Source organism: Aythya fuligula, chromosome 3 (genome assembly GCF_009819795.1).
Source record: "Aythya fuligula isolate bAytFul2 chromosome 3, bAytFul2.pri, whole genome shotgun sequence".
Classification (NCBI taxonomy): domain Eukaryota; kingdom Metazoa; phylum Chordata; class Aves; order Anseriformes; family Anatidae; genus Aythya; species Aythya fuligula.
In genome coordinates this window covers 84,181,499-84,202,844 of record NC_045561.1, presented here as the reverse complement: position 1 = coordinate 84,202,844, position 21,346 = coordinate 84,181,499, and the positions used below count along the sequence as shown (strand labels likewise).

The 21,346-nt window shown below is 42.6% G+C and overlaps 1 protein-coding gene across 2 annotated transcripts in view; it reads right to left on the bottom strand.

The window, feature by feature from the left end:
- Nucleotides 1-12,723: 12,723 nt before the first annotated feature.
- Nucleotides 12,724-21,346, bottom strand: part of ARFGEF3 (ARFGEF family member 3) — an 87,101-nt gene continuing 78,478 nt past the window's right edge. For both annotated transcript variants that reach the window (XM_032184113.1, XM_032184114.1), the window contains 2 exons: nt 18,562-19,786; nt 12,724-17,812 (listed from right to left, as the gene is read on the bottom strand). In XM_032184113.1, the coding sequence (XP_032040004.1) occupies nt 17,621-17,812; nt 18,562-19,786 (1,417 nt within the window). In that variant the 3' untranslated portion in view covers nt 12,724-17,620. The remainder of the gene's footprint in view (nt 17,813-18,561; nt 19,787-21,346) is intronic.

Here is a 21,346-nt window from a genome sequence, read left to right as displayed (position 1 = left end):
CATGAGCACTTTCAATAATGAGTTGTCAGTGTAGTTAAATCTGGACTCACTAGGATGTGTGTTGTTAAATGGAGATTGTTTCAAGTGAGAAGCCTTTGTGGTGTTTTTTAAGGAAAGAAAATGTCAGTGATGTATGTTAACATCTGAAGGGAGCAATGTTTAATCTAAGTTGAATGAAGGTTTAACTCTTACTGAGAAGTTGGAACTGTCTTTTCCTTTTTTGCTCAGAGCAGAGGGAGAGGCTGTGGTTAATATCCAGTTCAAGTGTAATATATCTTGTGTGGCTTCTCAAGGTCAATGCATTAAAGCAAAATTTCTGTTCATGACTGATAATACAAAATAGGGGGTCATAATTCTCACGTTTTATTTCTTGCTTGGGCTTCCTTAATTCACTGCTCCCAGAAAACTGTAGGCCTAACTGATGGCAGGCTGAATTCTCACAACTCCAAAAGAGTCAGTAAGAAGTGTCAGTTCTTGACATGTCTAATGAGAGGATTCTGGAGGAGTCTGTTCAGAGATGGGCTTTGATCCCTGCAGCTTTGGCATACAGGGTGGATTTACCCTGCAGATAAATCTGGGCTGTAGGAGAAAAATGAGGTTGATAAACACAGCCTGTGTTGTTACAGAAGTGAGCAGTGAACAGTGAGCAATGCTGACTGAGAGTTTGCTCTCAGTGCTAAAACAGCTGCACCGTTCATCAGAAATGGGATCCTACTCTTGCTGCTGCTGAGGAGGTTCTGCGTGAAGTGAGGAAGGTCACCTAAGCAAAGCTTGTCTGAAGACTCCTCCTTTCCTGGGACCCTCACTTGTCATCTTGGAAAGCACTTTGTGAAGTGGTGAAAGCATGCATCTGTGGGGCCAAGGTGTGAATTGCAGTGTCCCCTGAGCAGCTGGGTCCTAAACGTGACTCAACAGCACACGCCAAGATAGCCAAATACCTGCCATGATGTCTCAATACCTTGTGTGGAAGCAGGAATGACAACTATATTTCCCAAATTGTGGTGTTAAAATAAATTCCTAAAGGAGTTTTGTGACTGCATAGTTTAAATCTGTCATCTCACTAGCAGGAAACTTTCATATACTATCTTAATTAGGGTCTTATTACAGCCCCTAAGATTATTAATGCTATTTTTAAAACCTTGCTGTAAATTTGCTTTGGGACTGTCATGAATAATGAGGAGAAGTAAAAGATTATGTGTACTTAGAGTGTAAACACTCTGTTTGGTGCTCTTAGAATACAGTTAGATGAATTTTAGCCAAAATAAGGTGTGCGCTTTTAAGACTAATTGACTTGGTATACTAAGTGCTTTGAATTCTTTGTCTCTGGAAAATATTTAAGAATGATTTAATTTAGTAGAGCTATGGCCAAATGGGAATTTGGGGAAATGTGGTCACCTTCGTCATGCAGGTAATTGGAATATAAAATCATAGTTCTCTCTTTGGCTTTATAATCAGTGGACCCAGCAGGAAAATTACTGAGAGGATTGGAGAGAGTCTTTCTGCTGCCAGTGAGTGGTCTGAAGCTCATGTGGTATACTGCATTTGCATGTAAGACCTGCTTGTGCAAAGCTGAAACATGGCCACTCTGGACTTATGTTGTGATGACCAATCTGTCACAGATTTTTAGCAACTCCGTGAGTCACATGTGACTTATTTCTCCTTCTCAAAGAATTCATAGATATCACCATAGCTTGGGCATGCTTTAGTGTGGAGACTGAGAGGAGGAATATCCTTGAACCCAAGCATCATGGCCAGGTGTTGGCTTGATGCATACGAATGTGGGGAAGGCAGAACATTGGAGGTCTTCAGACTTTAACAGGGTCAAAGCAGTCTCTTCACCCTCTGCCTTTTGTTCTTTGAAATAATTCATTGACTCATTGTGATTGATCCTGTCAGTCTGGAAAAAATAGCTGGCATGGAATGGTACCACCAAATTGATTAAAGTTAGGTAAAAACAAAGAAAAAATTACATTTGTCATTATCATTTAGAGTTGCTAATATCACTTCTAATGAGGAGGGAAAGAAGCCAGGGGATAGGAAGCCAGTGCATAAAATGGGCACCTCCTCTGTTCTCCATCTGTGATAAATAATTCATATTTCTGATCTGCTGAGATGTTTGAGGCTAGTAGTGTAATTCTACGCTGTATTGCCACTAATATTAGCATGGAACAGAATGTTCACAGTGCTCTAAATGCCTTTGAATTTTCTTGCTTTTTTCTTTCCACACATTTTTTTTTTTTCTTTTTTTTTCTTTTTTTTTTCTGCTTCAGTGGCAAACCTTCCCTGCTATAATGACCCCTCTATTTGAGGATGTGTGTGAGGGCCAACCTGAATAATGTGAATGTGATTAATTGTAGGGAAGGAGGTGTTACTGCTGTAACTGTATGATGTTATGAGGTGTAGGTTTATTGGATGAAGTGGAGGAAGATCCTAACTCCTGCCTATAATCAGCTTATAGGTTTAAGCCACAACATAGGTGTTTCTGTGTCCTTTGGGCAGGAGTGGTGTTTGCTCCTGTCCCTTCCTCTTTACTTGTGCAATTAAGCAGGTCCTAATGATGTGGTCTTTACCATATTGAGATTTGAGTTGTTGTTAGACATCAATACCTTTATTTTTCAAACTTTTTCAAATATTTTCAAAAAGAAAGCACCGTCTGAAAAGCAACCCTTCCCCATGCCCCACAACCTATCAAGCTACAAATGCGGTCACTCTGTGGGGTGGAGGGAATTGGGCATAACCCCACTGAAAACCAGTATCCTAGAGAGCAGCGTGTGTTGACAGGCTGAGCACACTTGTGGCCTACAAAAACAGAGTCAGGAGGAACTGGTTACAAAATGCTTCCTAGCCTGGGAGCTTGGTGCTGCCTGCCTTGGCACAGAAGCAGCAGCAGGATGTTTTGCTGAGCGCTGATCCAAGGCTGGGGGCTGGCAGCTGAGAGCAGAGCAGTGGCAGGGCCCCAGGGCAGGGCTGCGGCCGCCCCTGGGCTGAAGCAGCCAGGACTGCTGCAGGCCATGGCCTGGGGCTCCATGGCGTGCAGCTTTTGTATTTTTTTTTCTTTATTTTTTAAATGTTTACCATTAGTTTCTGTCAGATTTGAGCCCCTTCCTTCACAGCTGGTCATCCTTAACCTGAATTCTTGTTTTCTCCTATTTAAGCCTGCCAGTGTGCCTTTATTTTTGCTTGAGCCCATGTCATGTTGCGTAACCTTTTGGCCATCTTGTCCATACTTTGTAAATCTTTCAGGGTGCTGGGGCACCAGGCAACAGGCTATATAAGAGCATAGTACAGCAGTGTGTGGCAGCCTTTGGTCTCAGGCAGAATCCAGTGCCTGGTACAGAAAGGTGGATACACAAGGGGATCAGTAGCAGCTGAGGTGCCATGACTTCCCCTTGCGTGGTAGGGTGCTGAGTCTACAGAGAGCTGTAACGCAGGCACTGTCTGGATGATTGAGCCCATCAGAGCAAATCTATCAAGCAAAATCCTGAACCTTTCTTTGGGCCTGAGCGTGCAGTGACCGCCTGTGAGCGAGCATCTGGAGGACGTTTTGCTCCTCCAGGAGTGGCAAAGGCTGGAAAGGGTGAATGTTGTCAGGAGCCACGAGGTTTAACCTTGAGCAGTGCGACAAGTTTTTCCTCACTCTCCTGAACTGTTTGTACGAGTGTGTGCGCGCACGTGTGTGACTTACAAGTTTGGGAACTGATTTCAGTCCCCATCATGTTTTAGAGAAAGGGAGATTGGGTTGTGAGTTTTTTTGGGGAACGAAGGATTAAATGCTGTTGCATCTTTCATATTTTCAGCCTGAGATATGCCTATTTTATTTATTCTATCGTACTGATGTTGTCAAGTGCCTCTCCTCCTTGTGATTATGGTGGTGAAAGTTTTGTTACCATCTTTAGCTCTGACTCTTTGCTATCAAAGTTGGTCCAAATTTTGTTATCAGTTCTGCATGAAGGGGCAGATAACGAGCTCTCTATGTCATTTTAACCTGTCAGAGCTTAAGTTCTTGCATGCTCCTGTTCAGTGGAATGGATTTTTAGTTGTGTTTGTTTTAGTAAAGTGCAACTCAGAATGTATTTATCAGGCATAAGGATTATACTCCAAACATATTCAAAGCAGTTCAGTTTCCACTGGTGTCCAAGCTGCATGTAGCTCCAGGTACCTGAACACTTACATAGGCTAACTTATCCTGGTGACTGTGTGGCCTCCTGGTGATCGTGTGGCCTTGTGTCACGAAGAAAGGCCATTCTTGACTGATTCTGCTTTTCTGTGAGGGACTGAGCCTTTCCAGCTGCCACCCACTACTTGTGCAGCTACTGCTTTTCCACGGTATCTAACAGCTTTCAGTCAGCCTAAGTTGCAAAAAAATCTGTTTATTTTCATCAATAATCGAAACTGAACCTCCTAGCATGGAGACAGATAGCCAAAAAGTAGCTGCAATGAATAATAAGATATGTAAGTATGCATGAAGTACAGGAATAGAAAAATGATACTTAATTTGTATAATAACACTTCCACTATTTTACCATAAGTTTCCTAGCCTTGCTGCTGAGTGCTGGATTTAAGCTACTTTTGTGTGATTCAGAATTACCACTGCTCTCCTTGGAAATCCTATAGACCTTGTAAGCAATCTGTAAGTTTTTTGATTGTGTTTATTCAGTGTGTTAGGAACTGATGAAATAATGTATTATAGTGAAAACAAAACAAAACAAAAACAAACAAACAAAAAAAAAACTAGAAAACTTAGATTACCCAGATTTCAACTTCTCTTGCAGCATTTTTGAAAGATAAATACCAAAATGCCCATAGCATCCTGACATCTCTTTTACTATCATAATTGCAGGAAAAAAAAATATATATATAAAAGGGAGACTTCTCTTTTCTCCTGAATATTCTTGGGGTGCTGATTAAAAGTTAATCATCCTGTTTTGCATTTTTTTTCCATGATCCAGGAGTTCTAACTGTCTTTCATGAGTATATCTAAGTACTTGTTTCTTGATCGGTAGGTAACTGTTTGTTTTGTTTGCTTGTTTTTTTTGTTTTTATTAGATGTATGATTCATCCAGATCGAACCCCACTTTTTTTCACTGCTATTTCAATAACCTCTTAGTGCATTTGGATTTTTCTCCTTGTATGTGGTTGCAGCATCCTTCTGTACCATGCAGGAATTTAGTTAGTTCTTTATATTAATTATAATTAGTTATATTCAGGTTTGCTAATGACAGTGTGACAGAACAGTATGTAATTCTGGCTATTCTATGATCTTACTAAACCAATTCATCCCAAACAATTGCAGTCAATAATGATATGATATTTGCCTACCGTGACTGAATTTCAATCCATTTTACAAATTTTTGTGCAAAACTTTTTAACTTTCTGATAGACTATTGTGCATTCCTGCATCAAATCCCTTGACATTGTGTCTAAATACAGCAGTCTCCATGTCAGTATTTGTTGCTAGCATGGTATGTCTTGTACAAAAGCATGATTGTATTTTCATAGCCAGGTCTGGTTAACATAATTTGCTGCTAAAAAATTATCAAATCTCCATGCCAAAGGAACAGGGTTCTTCCTAATGTAGGGAGCCATTATGGCCAGAAGCACTGTTTGAGAAGGGAACCCCTGTCAGCTCTTCTGACTACTAAAACCCACTCAGTTCTTCTCCAGATTGGAAAAAATAGATATTAGTGACTTCTTACTCCTTTGTTATAGCTTTAAGGTCAGGAGCATCTCTAGAGCAGAACAACTGTATGTATTAACATCCTCCCTTGCAGGATTAGAGAAGCCTTGGTATCTTTGCTGTCATTAACAACGAGTCTGTATGACTACATTTGCTGTTGTTGAAACGCTCAAAACTTTTCAGAGCTTGAGAAATGCAGCTGTTGAAATACATTCCTCTCCCAAAGCATATTTAGTGATAACAGTAAGAATGTGTGAGCTGAAAACTCTCAATATAACCTGAAACAGCTGATGTAGTACCTGAGCTTGTCGAGCTGAGTGGGTTGCAGTTGCACATACACACATGAGGATGAGCTGCATGATAAACCTGACCAAGGACATGGTAGCGGGAGGCATTCAAGATCTGTAGAAAGTTAGGCAGTGCTTACCTGCTTTCCCTTAACCCCCTTTTATGCCTGGTGAGGCAGCTTTCCTGCAGCTGCAGTTTGCACCTGTATGGGATTGTACTGGAGATACTTGTTCAGCTCTATGCTCAGCTGTCAAGGAAAGGCCCTCCTTGGGGGAGAGGGAGGAAATTGCTCCAATCTGCTGACTTCTGCATGCATGTGAAACTTTCTGAATTGGAGTGTGCATTATTTAACAGAGCATCAGCTGAAAGGTTTTTGGCAATTTTGTGCTGTTTTAATTTAGGTGAACTGGAGCAGGACTTTGCTTGAAATAACACACGTTTTGTTTCAAATAGCACATGCACTGTTTCAATTTGGAGTTCGTGTCCTGAAGCTGAATCTGTTCGGAATCTGGAGATTCCTACTTCGAGCATATGGAGGAGGTGCACAGCCCACTGCAACCTGTAGGATAAAGTTTGCTATTGAAATGAAATACATGCAGAAAATCTTAAAAGTCCTGAGACATTGCAAAAGCTTTATTTTCTCAAGTGTGCTTGTTAATGGTTCAACTTCTCAGTAAAGTTAAGTCAAACCTCAATTCAAGGATGCGACCCTTGTTGCACAAAGGCAGGTGGGATAGCCTTAAGTGCACACAGCTTTACAAGCAGGGCTGATGGCATACATTGACCTCAATCCTATCTGAAGAGGCAGAAAGGGAGAGGGAAAAAAAGAGAGAAAAATTATTCCACCAGGCAGCAGGGAGACGTGAGGGAGTCCCGGGGAGGTGTCCTCCTTGGGGTGTCCACTTGGTTCAGGAGCTGCTCGAGCTCCCTGATGGTTGCTTTTGCTTATGATGCTGTCAGCGTCGACTGCATCAGCTATGATGTGGTGCACCTGTGCATGCTGGTTGGCCAATTACAAGGCTTTGTGCATGTGTGTTACTGGGTAATTTGTATTGGGAAGGCAAACAGCCATTGCCTGAGCAGGTGCTAGAGTTATCAGTGAAAAACTGTGAGGGGAGTGTTGAAAGGATCTCACTATGGAGCTGTAGATTGAGAACTAAGATGTGATAAGGCAGAGAGGGAAAAGGGATGATAAGAACAGGAAGGGCAGATGTTTTCTGACATAAGGGATAAAAAAAAGCTCCAGAATCAAGCTGTGCAAGGCCATGAGGACAAGAGCACTTGGGACACCAGGGAAAAGGCACTGCCATGGTGTCCTCAGGCTGGGAGACAAGGGTTGCCAGAGGTGCTAGTGGAGAAGACTGAAAGCAAAAGGCCCTTGATATTAAAAAGGTAAGGCACCATGCAATGCCCTGGAGAGGAAACCATGGGTGCGAAGACAAGGGCTTTAATTGTGACTTCTTAAAACGAGTGTCATAGCTGGGTTTGGCAATGGAAAAAGGAGATCACAAAATAAACATATTGTCTGGGTGATTGGAGGGGAATAATTGTAGATGAGAAATATTTGGGCTGTGTAAGGTGCTGAGGTATACTTACTCAGTGTGGCTACCATTGTGGATAATGGAGTATTCTTTTCCATCTGCTCTCGTCCCCCTGAAATGCTAAAGGAAGTTTGATTGGAAGCTTGTAAGAAAAAAACATCAGCAAACTAGATTTTAACTTCTGCTTTTCTTCTCCTTCTTCTTTTCCCCATGGTTGGCTTTGCAAAATAATAATCTAATAATCTTTATTCTCTTGGGCTTGGCGGCTGGTCACAAGAGCCTGAGACCTTCAATTATTTAGCATCCTTTCAAAAGAAAAGATATTGTATACAAGGGAGAAGTAAGATCTGCTCCGATGAACATCGCTACAGCTGGGACTGTAACAGAATATTTTTATCAGGGCACACAAACCTTCCCCTTGCTCTTATGGCGTGACCATTGCAATTCTATCCGGGAACTAATTCTTGTGTTTTCTCAAGAGAAAATTAATTGTTTTTGCAGGTAAGAGCCAAGAGCCTTGTCACCTTCCTCTCCTTACACAAGTTACTGCACTACAAAACCATTTTTTACTTTCTCATTATGTTTGACATTCTCATTTCCTAAGTCTGATAGTTTGTCTGTTCTGACCTCTTGGGCTTACTTACAGGGACAGATTTTAGTACAGCACCTTATCCACTTGTATTTCATCTGTTGGTCTCCCCAGAGTCTCTGGCACAAAGGAGACTGCTCTGAAGTACAAAAAAAAAAATGGCCAGGAATGTAAGGTAACATTTGAAAATGTAGTAAAAATCATTAAAAAATGCTATGTAGGATAAATATTTTAAATTATTTTAATCTTAAGTCATTTTTTTTGACTGTGGTGGGAAACGAGGATGATGAGAGACAGAGGTGGTCACACTAACCACAGCAAATAAAGAGCTTCAGTGTGTCTCCCTAGAGCTGCCAAACCAGAAGCATTGTTCCTGCTTCATGGATACAGATCTCCTTTTTCTTTTTTTAAATGACCCAAGCCAAAACAATAAAAACACATTTAGTGCCTTGGATTTCTGAAGATTGCACGTGCAGCCTGGCTTTGATTTGTTCAGGATGCTGTTGGATTTTGAAAGCTGGGTGCCAAGTGCGCTGTTCTAGGACGTTGTATTGGGCATATGGATAAAGAGTTCAACTTGTGTTTGTTTACAGTGACATTAGATGTTAAGAGGTTTATCCTGATGCTAGCTTCTTTGCCAGAAGCACAGACACTGGAGATCACCCTGTGTTTCATGTGACTCAGCCGGCAGAACCCAAACCACCTTTTATTTCTACTTCTATCATAGGCATACTCAGTGGGCCAGTAGAAAGGTTTCTTCACCTGTAAAATGTGAATACCTATCTTGGAGAGAACATGCTCCCAGCAAGGTTACTGAAAATCAGTTCCCATTATTGCCATAGTTCTGAGTGCACGAGTGTGCCAGCGGTGTCCTATATGACCCTATAGTGCATTAGCCAAGTGTTTCCCTTCTCTTTTGTCCCATTCCTGCTATCCCGCTGGATGTGCTGCAGCTGCTCAAAGTGTCTCCAGTATTTTCTCTTAGGTTGAAATTCAGCTTCCCCTTTGTCCCCACATCAGTGTAAGATAATATTCTTTGAAAAATACTGTGATTTAAAGTATCAGATTTTTAAACAATTTGGGAAACTTTGAATTTCCCTCCAGGTAGGTCAGGACAACAGAAGTTTTAGTGTTTAGTTTGCCTTGCTGTTTATGCTTCCCATAAACTGTCTGTACAGTGGGTTGTTGTTGTTGTTTCTTTCCCCCTCTGGCCAGATTATCCCACGTCTACTGCCGTGGGATAAGCAAGAGGCCAGAGGACACAACATAGATGCTTGGGGGCCTTTTGAAGTCAAGGACAAACTTTGGACTTGCTCACTTTGTTTTCATCCCTTCTTTCTTTTGCGTGTATGTATGTGTATATATATACACACACATTTTATATATATTTGGTAACAGCTGTTTTCTTTAGAAGTGTTTTTAATTAAAGCCAACAAATGGGAGAAGTACAAGTGTCCTATGTGTAACTACAAAGAAACTTCACCATTTCCACCCTGTGTAGACCTCTTCCTCTCCCCGCAGTGGCAGCAGAAGCCAGGCTAACCTGACCCCGCTGTCGAGTGAGAAGACAGACAGACCTTGTTCACATGAAGAGTTGGTGAAATAGTGGAGTAGACTTTTCTGTATTTAACCCGGTTGCTGTTTTACATTCATGAATGCTGTTGAGGAGGAAAAGAAAGTCTTTCTAATGGGATCTGAATGAGACATGTAAAGCAGCAGAAGGCAGCTTCCTGGAATTGAATTAGATCAGAATGTTGGGATTTAACAAACTCCCGTTTTGCCAGAAATGCCATAAGATTATTAAAGCGTCGCAACCTCATTTAGTTGCTTTGTAATCTGCTCTAATACATTTCTTTTAACCTTCCTGCTGATGAGGCTGTTGTGTAACAGACATTGATGGCCAGACCTCGTGGTGCTTAAAACATTGCAGGGAGTAATATTATGGTGGGAATAGTTGAAGAAAATAACCGTTCAGAAGAACAGAGGTGAGACGTTTGCATGGGCAGAGAAGCTCCTACTAGCTTTAATTTAGTTAGCTAGAAGGAATAACAGCAGAAACCTGGCCATGCCAAATAAACTCATTGTGGCAGGGAAATACAACTAGGGAGTGCCTGGCTTGGAAAGCCAATGCAATTTTGCTGTGAACTTGCATGCTGAGGATCTCCGTGCCCGCTGCTTGTGGTGTTTGCAGAGCATGGCTCTGATGCTGGGGGCATGGCAGGGGGCAAGGCACTGCCTGGATTTCGGTGGCAATGAGGTGGTGTACTTTGATTTGGAACTGCTCTTCTAGAGTTCAGTCCCTACAGCTTTTTAGGGACACTGGTACGACTGGTGCAATTAGGACACTGGTTTTAACCAAAATAGATGTCTTTGCTGCCATGGTGTTTTCTCAAAACTGCTAGCTCCAATGAAATTAAAGTCAAAAATACTTTGCTGGATTTAATGAGGGGAGAAATTCTTGGCTTGTTCTGTGAAACTCTGCATTGTGTCCGCTTGCTCCTTCAGCTGTCTCAGCAGCTGGATCCTTCTTCCCACCCCTCCCTGCCCCTTCCCAGCCCAAACTCCGGCTGGAGGTGGTGTAGGGCTTACTCCTTGCAGTGCTTAGATCTCAGCTCCCACTGAGGAGAGAGAAACAACAGCAGCCTGCCCAGTTCTGTTACCTTGTACGTAGCCAGTAACCGTGAAATAATTATCTTTAGCCAAAACAAGAGCCAGATGCATTTTGCATTTGCTTCTTTATTCTACAACACAAGCAACATAAATAGTTCATAATTTTTCTTTTAAAATATTTCCACTTCAGGATTCAGTCTGAACAAAATATACACAAAATACAGGTTGCAAGCCAGCTTACAGCGACTGCCGGAACAATGGACGCCAAGGAACCAAACAAAGCTAGCAGCACGAAGGGACGCGGCGGGCACGGGGAGTTTCTCTGAGTCAGAGCAGAAAGGCAGAGGGAGGAAACATGAATGAAACGGGGGGACTGCAGCTAGGTATGAGCTCTGTAGAAGGCAAACCCAATGTAAGAACTCTTGACAAGGCGATTTACGGTCTCTCTCAAAAATGTTAGTGGCTCCTCCTGAATATACAGCTATAGAGATGAAGTCCTGGGAATAATGTTTTGTAGTAAACTGCTTCGTATGGCAGCCATCATCACGGAAATAAAATTTGTTTTTCATTTTGGAATAGGAAGGATTAGGTCTTTGGCAAAATGGAGTGTCCACTCCCTTTGGCTTTCATTCAGTTTTCAGTTCTGGTCAAAGGGCCCATGGAAGTGCATCTGCAGTATCATAACTAATGATAAAAAGGAGGTGGATGGGGAGGGGGGAACTGAAAGAAGGTGCTCGCTCCTGTCATTGCATACTTTCAAATCTCTAGCTCCCACCTGCCCCAGCAAACTGTGCAGTCTGGGGCTCAGGTACCGCAAGGGTCTGCCCTTTCCCTTTGGTATCTCCCTTTGGTGCTTTCCTCCGCAGAGCTGGGGCCTCAGGAGCCACAGCCCAGTTGTGGAGGTGATATTTGTCCCTTGCTGAACCTCTGTACCTGGGCTTCTCTGCTAGCTCTGCGCTCTCTCATTTCAACTGGCTTCATGGGGAAGCTCAGCATTTCACCGCAGCCCAGACAAACCAATGTGTGAACAGGAAATAGGGCCCTAGTGCTTCATGGTATTGGGATGAAATTTGTGGAAATACATAACTACTTTTTAAAGTGCGATATTGGGGTAAAAGAATTGAAACAGAATGCTATGTTTCTTAACAAAAAAATGCCCTCCATAAACCCAGTTCCCTGAAACAATGTGGCAGGGGAGACCCTGCAAACCTCAGCCCATGAATTTGCCAAAAATAAAGAGGATTTGAGAGATCTGGTCCCACAGGCAAGCTCATTATTGCATTAATCCAGGATCATACAGTGTAGCTCCACTGATATCCACAGTCAGAATTAGGACATTTTCTCTTCCCTCTGCTTTTAGTTCTTGGACCTCTGAGTGTTAACTGAAAAGAATGATGCATGCTCATGCCAGGTGCTTTTTTTAATTTTCCTTTTAAATAGCCAGCCTGCTGTGTTTGTCCAAAGCTGTTTGTTTAGTATGAAATGAAATCATACAGTCAATATCGCGTATAAAGTGTATAGTGAGGGGAATTAGTGGAAACAATACAGAGGAGGTAATGCTTCTTCCTTGCAGCCGTACAACTTCCTGGAGAGCCAGGTGCGTTGCTGGTGAGGGCTGCTGATGGACCATCAGGTTGTATCCCTATAGAAGATCTACTCAAAATAGGGGGGTTCAGAGAAGAGGGGTCAGTCAATAGCTGCCAGACGTTATCTACATTGCATAAAATCCAATATTTGTGCTTCTGAGCTATGGTAACTTGGTCCTTTTATATTAAAAAAGGATGATAAGGTATGTATAATTGATGGTATCATTTAATTTTTTCAAAGAATTTTGGAATGATCAAAAACAAACAAACAAAAAAAAAAAACTATCTCATTTCATGTGCCATGATTAGCACTACACACAGATCTTCCCAGAAATGATCATAATGAGAATGATAAAACAGTTTGCTTAAGCATAATCTTATCATACCCCCACAAAAATAAAGACAAGGGAAGAAAGGAGGTTCTTCTTTTTGTCTTTTTAAATTAGAAACAGATTAGCACTGAGTAATAGCATCTCTAGAATGGTTTGCTAAAGGTGAAAACAACTACACGGCATGCTTAGTTTCTGAATAAGCTTGTACACAAGAGCTAGGTAGAAATAAATTACTTTGGCTCACTGTGGTCAGCTTCTTACACGTTAAAACTGGATCTGTGCAAAAGTGAAAGTTCTACTGGGGGGCACTGGGATGCAGAGGAGTATGATGTGCTGTCCCTTGTGGATTTTCAAGCAGAAGGGTATAGAGGACCACAGCAGAGAAAAGTGACATCAGAACTATATAAGACTTTCCCTTTCCTGAGAACTTGTGAACTTGAATGCAGGGACTGAAGGATTTCCCCTGATTTCAACAGCTTAGGCATTTTGAGCATGGGCTTAAGTTGCAGCAAGAGATAGCAAGTGCGGGCAGCAGGCAGAGCTGAACCTCTCTACTTGTTAGCTTGTTGGCCACTCAAGTTTCATACTGGTCCTGCTCTGAGCTCCACAGTGGAGTTACCAGGGTTGATATACTACTATATCAACAGCAAATGGAGATTACGTAGGGTAACACAAGATATTAATAGGTGGCAGTTAACCTCTGCGGCAGATGAAGACTTGTCAGTGAATTTTACTCTAAAATTAAACAGAACTTGAAGCTCAAATTAAAGGCAAAGTACCTTACTAGATCAAGTTACGGGTGTAAACTCTGCTTGGCCTTGCCAGGAGCCAGCTATACTCCAGAGGACGTGTATTGTGTAGCTGTGATGAGACAAAAGCTGTGTTGCCAGCGTTCGGAGTTTTACAAGGAAAGTTTTGCCCAAGTCTATGTAAATCTTTCTCTAGTAATTATTTTTTGATGTTGAATTAAGTAAATTACTCTAAAGTGTCCATTCCTAGCAGAGTATTAAATTTGTATCTTAACATCCGAAGATGTGAAAACATGTCAACCAGGAGATGGTGTTGCCAATTCTGCGGCTGCTGAGTGCTCAGGGAGGAGTAGGGAAGTTACCAGAAGGACTGCGCTAACTGCTGATGCCAGATGTCACTGCTGACCTGATGCAAGCATTGCCAGAGTGCACGATGAACATCCTGGCAATGTAGCTATCCCTCTGCTAACATGCAGAGTGCTCACAGTGCCTGGAGCACAGGCACAAGCACACCTCTCCTGCGGTGTGTCTGCATGTAATGGCACTGCAGAGTGACGTGACCATGTGCACGAGGCCTGCAGCTGGGTTGGGCCCTGCTCCTGTACTGTGCAAGTAACTCCTGATGGATGGGTGTGCCACTTCTTCCAGCTTTAAATATTCGCATGGTGAAGTTATTCCTTGTGAGCAGAGGTGTTGGTTTCTGGCTAATGGCAGCTTTCTCTGTCAGTGGCTGCCTGAAACATCCTCTAGAAGACAACGCTGCCTCTCCCTGCCGCAGAGGCCTGCGGGGACGGCGTGAACTGAGCCAAGGCAGCGGAGCCAGCGTGCGGCTCGGGTACCCAAGCAGGGCTGCAAACCACCATGTCCCTTTGGAAAGCAGGTCACCTAAACAAAAATCACTGGCTACAGAGTTTTAAAAATAGCTAACTTGCCAGTTAGTTAGATGAAAATCAAAAAACAGCTCCTACAGAAGCCTGTGTCAAAAAAGAAGGTGCGAGAGAAGAACGTGGTCGTTAACCAGAACAGAGAATGTACAGACTGCGGGCTGGTTGGTTGTTTTTGTTTTCCCTGAAAATAAATGTTACGATTCAACTGTGAAGCTGGTAATATGCTGCTGTTACCCTGTGTGTTAGGTGATATGAATTTGAGATGAAGAAATTTGGTAAGAATTTGAATGAGTTACCCAAGAAAGACTGACATGTGGAGACAAGGGCTACTTTGTGCAACTGCCTGAGGTGCCTCCCCACTCAGCAGTGGAAAGCAGAGAAATGTCTGTAAGGTGGTGCAGCTGGCTGTGCCTGGTGAGGGCAGAATTAGGGAGTCCCCTTCTGAAGCTCGTGAGGGGTTGCTGCCAGTACTTTTCTCCTGAGCCTGTGCTGCACAGGCACCTTCTTTGGGCTAAAAGCTCACAAGCAGCCCTAAGTATGCATGAAACAAGAGTGCACAGGCCTGTGAAATGGTGACTTTACGCACTTAGCATTTTACTTCTTCGGGGCTTGCTGCTTTCTGTGGCTAAACTAGCAACAACAACAGCAAAAAACTGATAAACCAATGCCGTGCTCTTTTTTTCTATGCATAAGATTAATGGTTCCTGAAGTGGCAAGGAGTTGTTGTGCTCACTGCTTTCCATTTCACAAAGAAAGAAGGAAAAGGAGGAGTGGCATCTGCTAGACTTTGCTCATTTAAAGCCTGCTACTACAAAGGTTCCTTCATCCTCATCCCACTTCTGGAGTTACTCAGTTACATCCTCTTAGGGCTGCCTACGGGAGGGGTGTGAATGAACAGAGGCACTGAGGGTGACAATGGGCACTTAGTGCGTAACATGGAAGGAGAAGTTTGAAATAGGGCAACAGCAATATTTTGAGTCAAGCAGCTGGCTAATCACATAACACCAGGCTATGCTGTGTTTGTAGGCCTGGGTGGGGCAGGTACTTTCATTCCTAGAGCTTTTCTTTCTGATTTACAGATAACATAACCACAGTGCTTCCTAGATACTGGGATTGCTTCTGGACTCCTGAGTGATTCTATTGGTACTGCTACCAATTACACTTCTCTAATGTGTTTCAGGGATTTGCTTGGTTTAGGTAAGCACAGTGAAGAGCTGAATCCCTTAAATGCAGATATAATGAAAAATAGCAGTTAGGGGTCTTGCATAAAGTTTATTCTGATTTTGGTTGCTGCTAATTAATGTACTGCTTTAAAAGCAGTTATATATAGATGCCCTATAAAAAGATTAACAAAAATATAACCACCCTTTTACTTTACCTAATGATGTGTAAGAAAGACATGGCAACAGAAATCAAACATTGTCACCACTCCTATATAACAAGGCCTAATTTCACCTGGCCCCAAGGGAAGGACTCGATCTGTTGTGAAAACTGGCTTTGTAAATAAATAATTTAATGCCTTTATCAATTGACAATGTAGGTGGTGAGAAAGAGTTGTTTTTAAGGATTTTTTTTTTAATGTTCCTGAAACAATTTAACAAAAGGAAATTTTGAAAGAGAGGGAAACAGTGTGACTGACACTGTAGGATGCTGTAGGTCCAAGTATGCCCTGCAGGAGTCTAGCAGGTGACGGACAGGGAGTGGGTGATGGAGGGCAAAGGCAGAATGGTGGTGGCAGACTCTTAATAACACATCAGCTTGGGTGATGGCTGGTCAGTAGATCCTCTTGGACCAACCCTTTTTTCTTTTTTTTTTTTTTTTTTTTTTCTGGTTCAAGATGCTAAAAACCAGTTAGATGTGCAAAGTCCAGGCCTGATAGAGATGATGTTTTTGAGGATGCTTTGTAGCAAGGACTGAAGCTGTATATTTAGTTGGTGTGCACGTTTTAAAAAGCCTTGGGATAACATCATTAAGGGGTCACCCAAGATTAAATTCAGTTTCAAGAAATTATTTAAAAGTTTGATCAAATTATGTAGCATGGGACTAGGAGATGGAATGTCCCAGGGGCTGTGACATAATTTGGGTGGCAAAGTAACCCTTCACTGTGTCTAGTGTGAAGAGCACCATGTACAATACAAGTCAATCCTTCCCTTTCTCCCCAGTAACCATGTTGGTAAACCACAGTAGTCCTTAGAAGCGCTGCACAGTGGGGTTGTACCTACATGAGGCTCTGTCCCCTTCTGTTTACAGTAACAGCTGAGAAACAGGGAAGTTAGTTACCTTCTTTTCAGACTATTTTCCATCTTGATTAAGCTCAATGTGGAGTGATAGGCTAAGTTTGATGGAGGTGGTAAGGGTCCTCCTGGCTACAGCAGCTCTACGCATAGCTCCATAGAGCTCCAGTAGAAATACAAGCCAGCTTAGCTGCAGTGGTGCTTGAACTGGAATGCTTTATTCTGCTGAGTGTTGGGGACTGTCATAGGGCCTGGCTGTAGCTTTGCTCGCGGTGTCTTCCCCCGTAGCATCACAGGAAACAGCAAAGCAAACTTCCCTGGCGCCCCTGGGGGGAACTAGTTGCATGTCAGAAAATGATCAGCTGAAGTAGCCAGGGTGGTGGTGTTAGAGGACAGCCGGACTGTGCATTTTTTTTTTTTTGAGCAATACTCCACAAGGCCAATGAAAGGATGAATAGCCTGTGCTTGGTTCACCAGTTTGAGACCTGGGATACACGAATTGTCACTCACTAGCTACCCTGAATGTGGCCAGACTGCAAAGGCTCTTCTCAGACCAAAATTATCTTCAACTTTCTCTAGTGATCAGGACACATAGTTATTACAGTAATCTTTATTTGGCTTTCTTATCTCTTGCTAATTTCAGAAGGGAAGTTACTTCAAACAAGTGCCACTGTTTTACTTGTCCTGCAGCCCTCACCTTTTTCCTGCCTTTTATTTATTTAGTTTTAGTTATGTAGGCTTACTTGCCTGGTGTGATACCTAGATGACAGTTTCATTCACAGCTAATTGCAAGTGTGGAAGTTCACCTGAGTTTGATGTGGCTCCCACTGTTGCAAATTTCAATGAAAATGAAGGCTACTGAAATGTGTTATGCCTTTAGGTGCCAGCCTGATTTACTGGCAGCTTCTGGGCTCTGGGGCCGTTCCAGAGCCCCCTGGACACATTCAAGCTTCGCCTCCTTTGCTAGTGAGTGAGGGACACACAGTCTCAAGTGGATAGAGGATACACATCGACAAGCTCATTGTTTCTCAATTTATCACCAACAAACAGGCAATGAATGAACCCCTAATACGTCTTTGCTGTATACCTCGGATGTCTTCTCCCCTTCGCAACAGAGCCAAGCGGGTTTACACGATGATGTCGTAGACGCGGCCCACTCGTCCCAGCCATTCCCGCACCGCCTGGCGGACGCGGATGTCTGTAACGTGGCAGGTGAGCTGGCTGATGCAGGGGAACACCGCTGGCTGCAGGGCCGTGAACGTCTGGTCTGGCAGGGCCTGAATCTGGTTGAGAACGGTCAGCACCATGTTGGTCCACGCCTACGAGCAAAGTGGATACAAAAGACTCTTTAGAAGACCTTTCTGTGGAGAGGGGTCCATCTGTTGAGGCAGAAAGAAAGGGATCTTGTGGGTGCAGCCTCATGAAGAGGGCTGAGTAATGCCAGCATATTAATTTAACATTCACCGTGTATGCATAATTCAGCACTGTAAGGCACTGTTCGACTTTATTGCAGGTATCACGCTCACCCTCGATCAGCTATTATTTCATCCCATGGTGAACAAAGATTTCTAAATTTGACGCTTCCCCTGATTTGCTTACTTGGACATGCAAGTAGCAAGTTCCTTTTTAGCAACAGAGCCCAGCATTTCTGCTCCAGAATTAACAAAAATCTTCTTAAATAGAAAAGCATTGCAGCAAGTACCCTCACATTTTCAAAAGCCTGTAAGTGGCATGGAGCCCATAGCATTAAGCAATGAGGAGACCATGGGTTGATAGCTCTCAGGGAAGAACAGCTCTGGCTCCAGTTACAAAAGCATTCTTGAAAGCTGTGCTAGTATATGCCTGATAACACCTGCCCTGAAGACTGATCTTCTTTTGATGGGAAAGAGTTAGCTTTTTGTCAGTGTGAGACTCTGAAATAATCAGCCCTCATCATGATGACTTCTTTAGGTGAGGAAGACATTTAACGTAGAAATTATAATCACTGTAATAAAAGCAACAGAAAAAAATATTTATAGGTATCTTTAAAATTATTGCTATTAGTATGAGCATTCTACAGGTGTCCTACCTGGATCTGGGCCTCGGCATCCCTAACAGATATATTCAGGGAGCTGACTGTGGATCCTGAGCGTGGTCTCTTCTCTTGTCTCAGGACCTCTGGGCCAGCACTGAACGAATGCCTCATTTGACCTTGGTCTATAAGATGTTGTGGCCGCTGGAGTATTGGCGAGTCCTGCCCTCTGGAACCCAGGAGCTCCCCTTTCTTTTCCACTTTGACCTCTTTGGTGAAGGATGTCATGGCCTGTTGCTGCTTTCTTTTCTTGTATTCTGTCATGAACTTGGAGATGGTTTTGTCAGCGGCTATGGTGTAGATCTTGTTGCCCGCGTTCTCCCACCACTCTTTTCTCCTTGTTTGCTCTTTTTTCTCTGGTTTAGGACTCAGGGGCGGGGGCAGCAGCAGCATTTCTCCACTTCGGGGTGTCAGGCTGTCTCCCGGCTGGTCCCTTATTTGACTCCGGTCATCTTCTGATGGTGTGTCCTTCCCAGACTGCCCTCCAGTTGATGGGGTGGAGGTTTCTGAGTGAAAGGATGGTAAAATAAAGAACGGGTCGCCTTTGAACACTGGAGGCTCCTCTACGTTGTTCTCCAGGTCTAGATGCATCTGGATGTAGTTGTTGCACAGCTCCATGCAGAGCTTGTGAAGCCGCTTGATTAGCCACCCCCAGTCTGCGTTGCTGACGGGCTGGACGCTCAGAGATGGTATCCGAGCCCTCCACTGCCTCTTCTCCTTCCCCCGGGGCGGGCTGACCTGGGCAGTTTCTTCAAAAATGTCTTCATCTTCTGAAGAGCACTGCTGCGATGAGTCTGTGCTTCTCTCGTCATCTTCAAAGAGGATCTTCTTCACTTGCTCTGCAGTGATGTTCTCCTGGTTTGTCAGGATAGCACAAATTAAAGCATGGAAGTAGATGTTGAAGCTCATGGCTGACTGGCGGTACAAGTTGGCAGCTCCGCTAATGCCTGACACTTTTTTCAGCAAACACTTCAACCCAGGTCTGGTGTCAAACTCTCTGGCTGTTCTGTAGGAGTCCAGCAATAAGTCAAAGATGACAGCCAAGTTTTGCATGGAGATGTACCTGAGAAAGCCAGCCAACTTGTTTTCTGGTACTTGTATTGTCATTTTCTCCTCCAAGTTAGAAGGACCTTTGACAAATTCTTCCAGTAAGATGTCATATAAATTCTGGAGCAGTACTTGGTGGGACAGCAAGCTCACCACTATCGTCCTGAAAGGAATACTTGGTAAACCAAGCATGGGAAGGAAAAAATATATAATTGTATCTTATGCTTTTACTAATAATACAGGAGTACTTAATAGTTAGAATCCAACATGAAGGATGCAAATGAAGGCTCAAATTTTCAGAGCCTTGTTACAAAAAAAGTGGAGGAATGTGAAGTGGTCTAGAATGGTCTCTCAGCTATTCTTTCAGACACTTTCCTAGAAGGGAAGGCACTTGTAGGTGTTAAGAAAAATAACCATTCACAGCAAGCACTCTACTGGAACTTAATGCAGAGGCAGTATTAAAACAAAGCTCTGTTATATATATTTTTTCCTTTTCTTGAGACAGATTAAATACTCTGTATTTTGATTTCATGGCAGGTGCAGGTACTCTGAGCATTTCAAACTCCTCTAATTGAGGAATTTGTTAACATATTATGCAGCATCTCTGCCACTGGACCCTAAATATATCTTCTATTGTTGTTGTTGCTGAATGTCAGTTAAGTTGAATCACTGCTAATACTCCTCCATTGGCATCTCAGCAAATTTTAACTTTGCCACGACAAAATGAGCCCTAAGCTCCTTTACCGCTTGGCTTCCATTTCTAGTAATGCCAGGAGTACCTCTTAAAAATAAAACACAAAGAGCCAACCAACCAATACGAAAAATGTGTAAAACCACCAGCAGTGCAATGGAACTTGCAAAGAAGCCCAAGTCCTGCTGAATGTTTAAGACTTCAGCCTGAATACGGAGGTACTACCATGGAAATGTCTATCACTAGCCCTGATTCTCACATGTAATACTGGGTGATTCTCTCCTCTTAGAGAGATGTTTGAGTTCTTTATCTCACTGATTTTTGATTTGCACAGGGAACCTATGAACAGCAAACTCTGCCAGACAAAGTTTTTAGGTAATTCATTAGTAAATAATATTGAGAGGCAGAGGAAGTTAGGAAGAAAATGCGGATAGGACTGTTGTTAAAGCATGACATTGGTATCTCACAGATTAAAAATTATAGACTGTGAAACTTCTCTGAAATAATTTTAATAGAAGTCTTTTTATCAGGTTACATCTGTTTCAAATACAGATGATACTCTCATAGACGTAGCAATAATTATTTTGATTTAGGGAACTATAGCAGATCACATTTTAAGTAGCACTGCTACCAGGTGAGGAAAAGGTTTTTCAGTTTGCTTGCAATACTGAAGTCTTAGGTCTAAGTCAAAGTAAATCTTCATGCAACATGAGATGTTCAGTTGTTGGCCTATAAAATTTTGGTGCAAAATTATTCTACTTTCATTAAACAACTTTCAAAAGTGTTTTCAAAGTACCAAAACAAAATGTTTGAATTCTTTTCTGGATTGCTTTTTTTGGGGGGAAATTGTATCAAAAAGTCAACTTAGAGAATGCAATGTTGACTTAAAAAAAAAAAAAAAAACCACCACCAAACAGAAGAACAGCTGCTTTAACTCTCAAAATTTTGCCTTATATTAATTGATTTGTTGATTGATTCATAAAACCAAACAAATGGTCCTGATTTAAAAAGAAAGAAAGACAGTCCTAAGAGTTTTAAGGGATT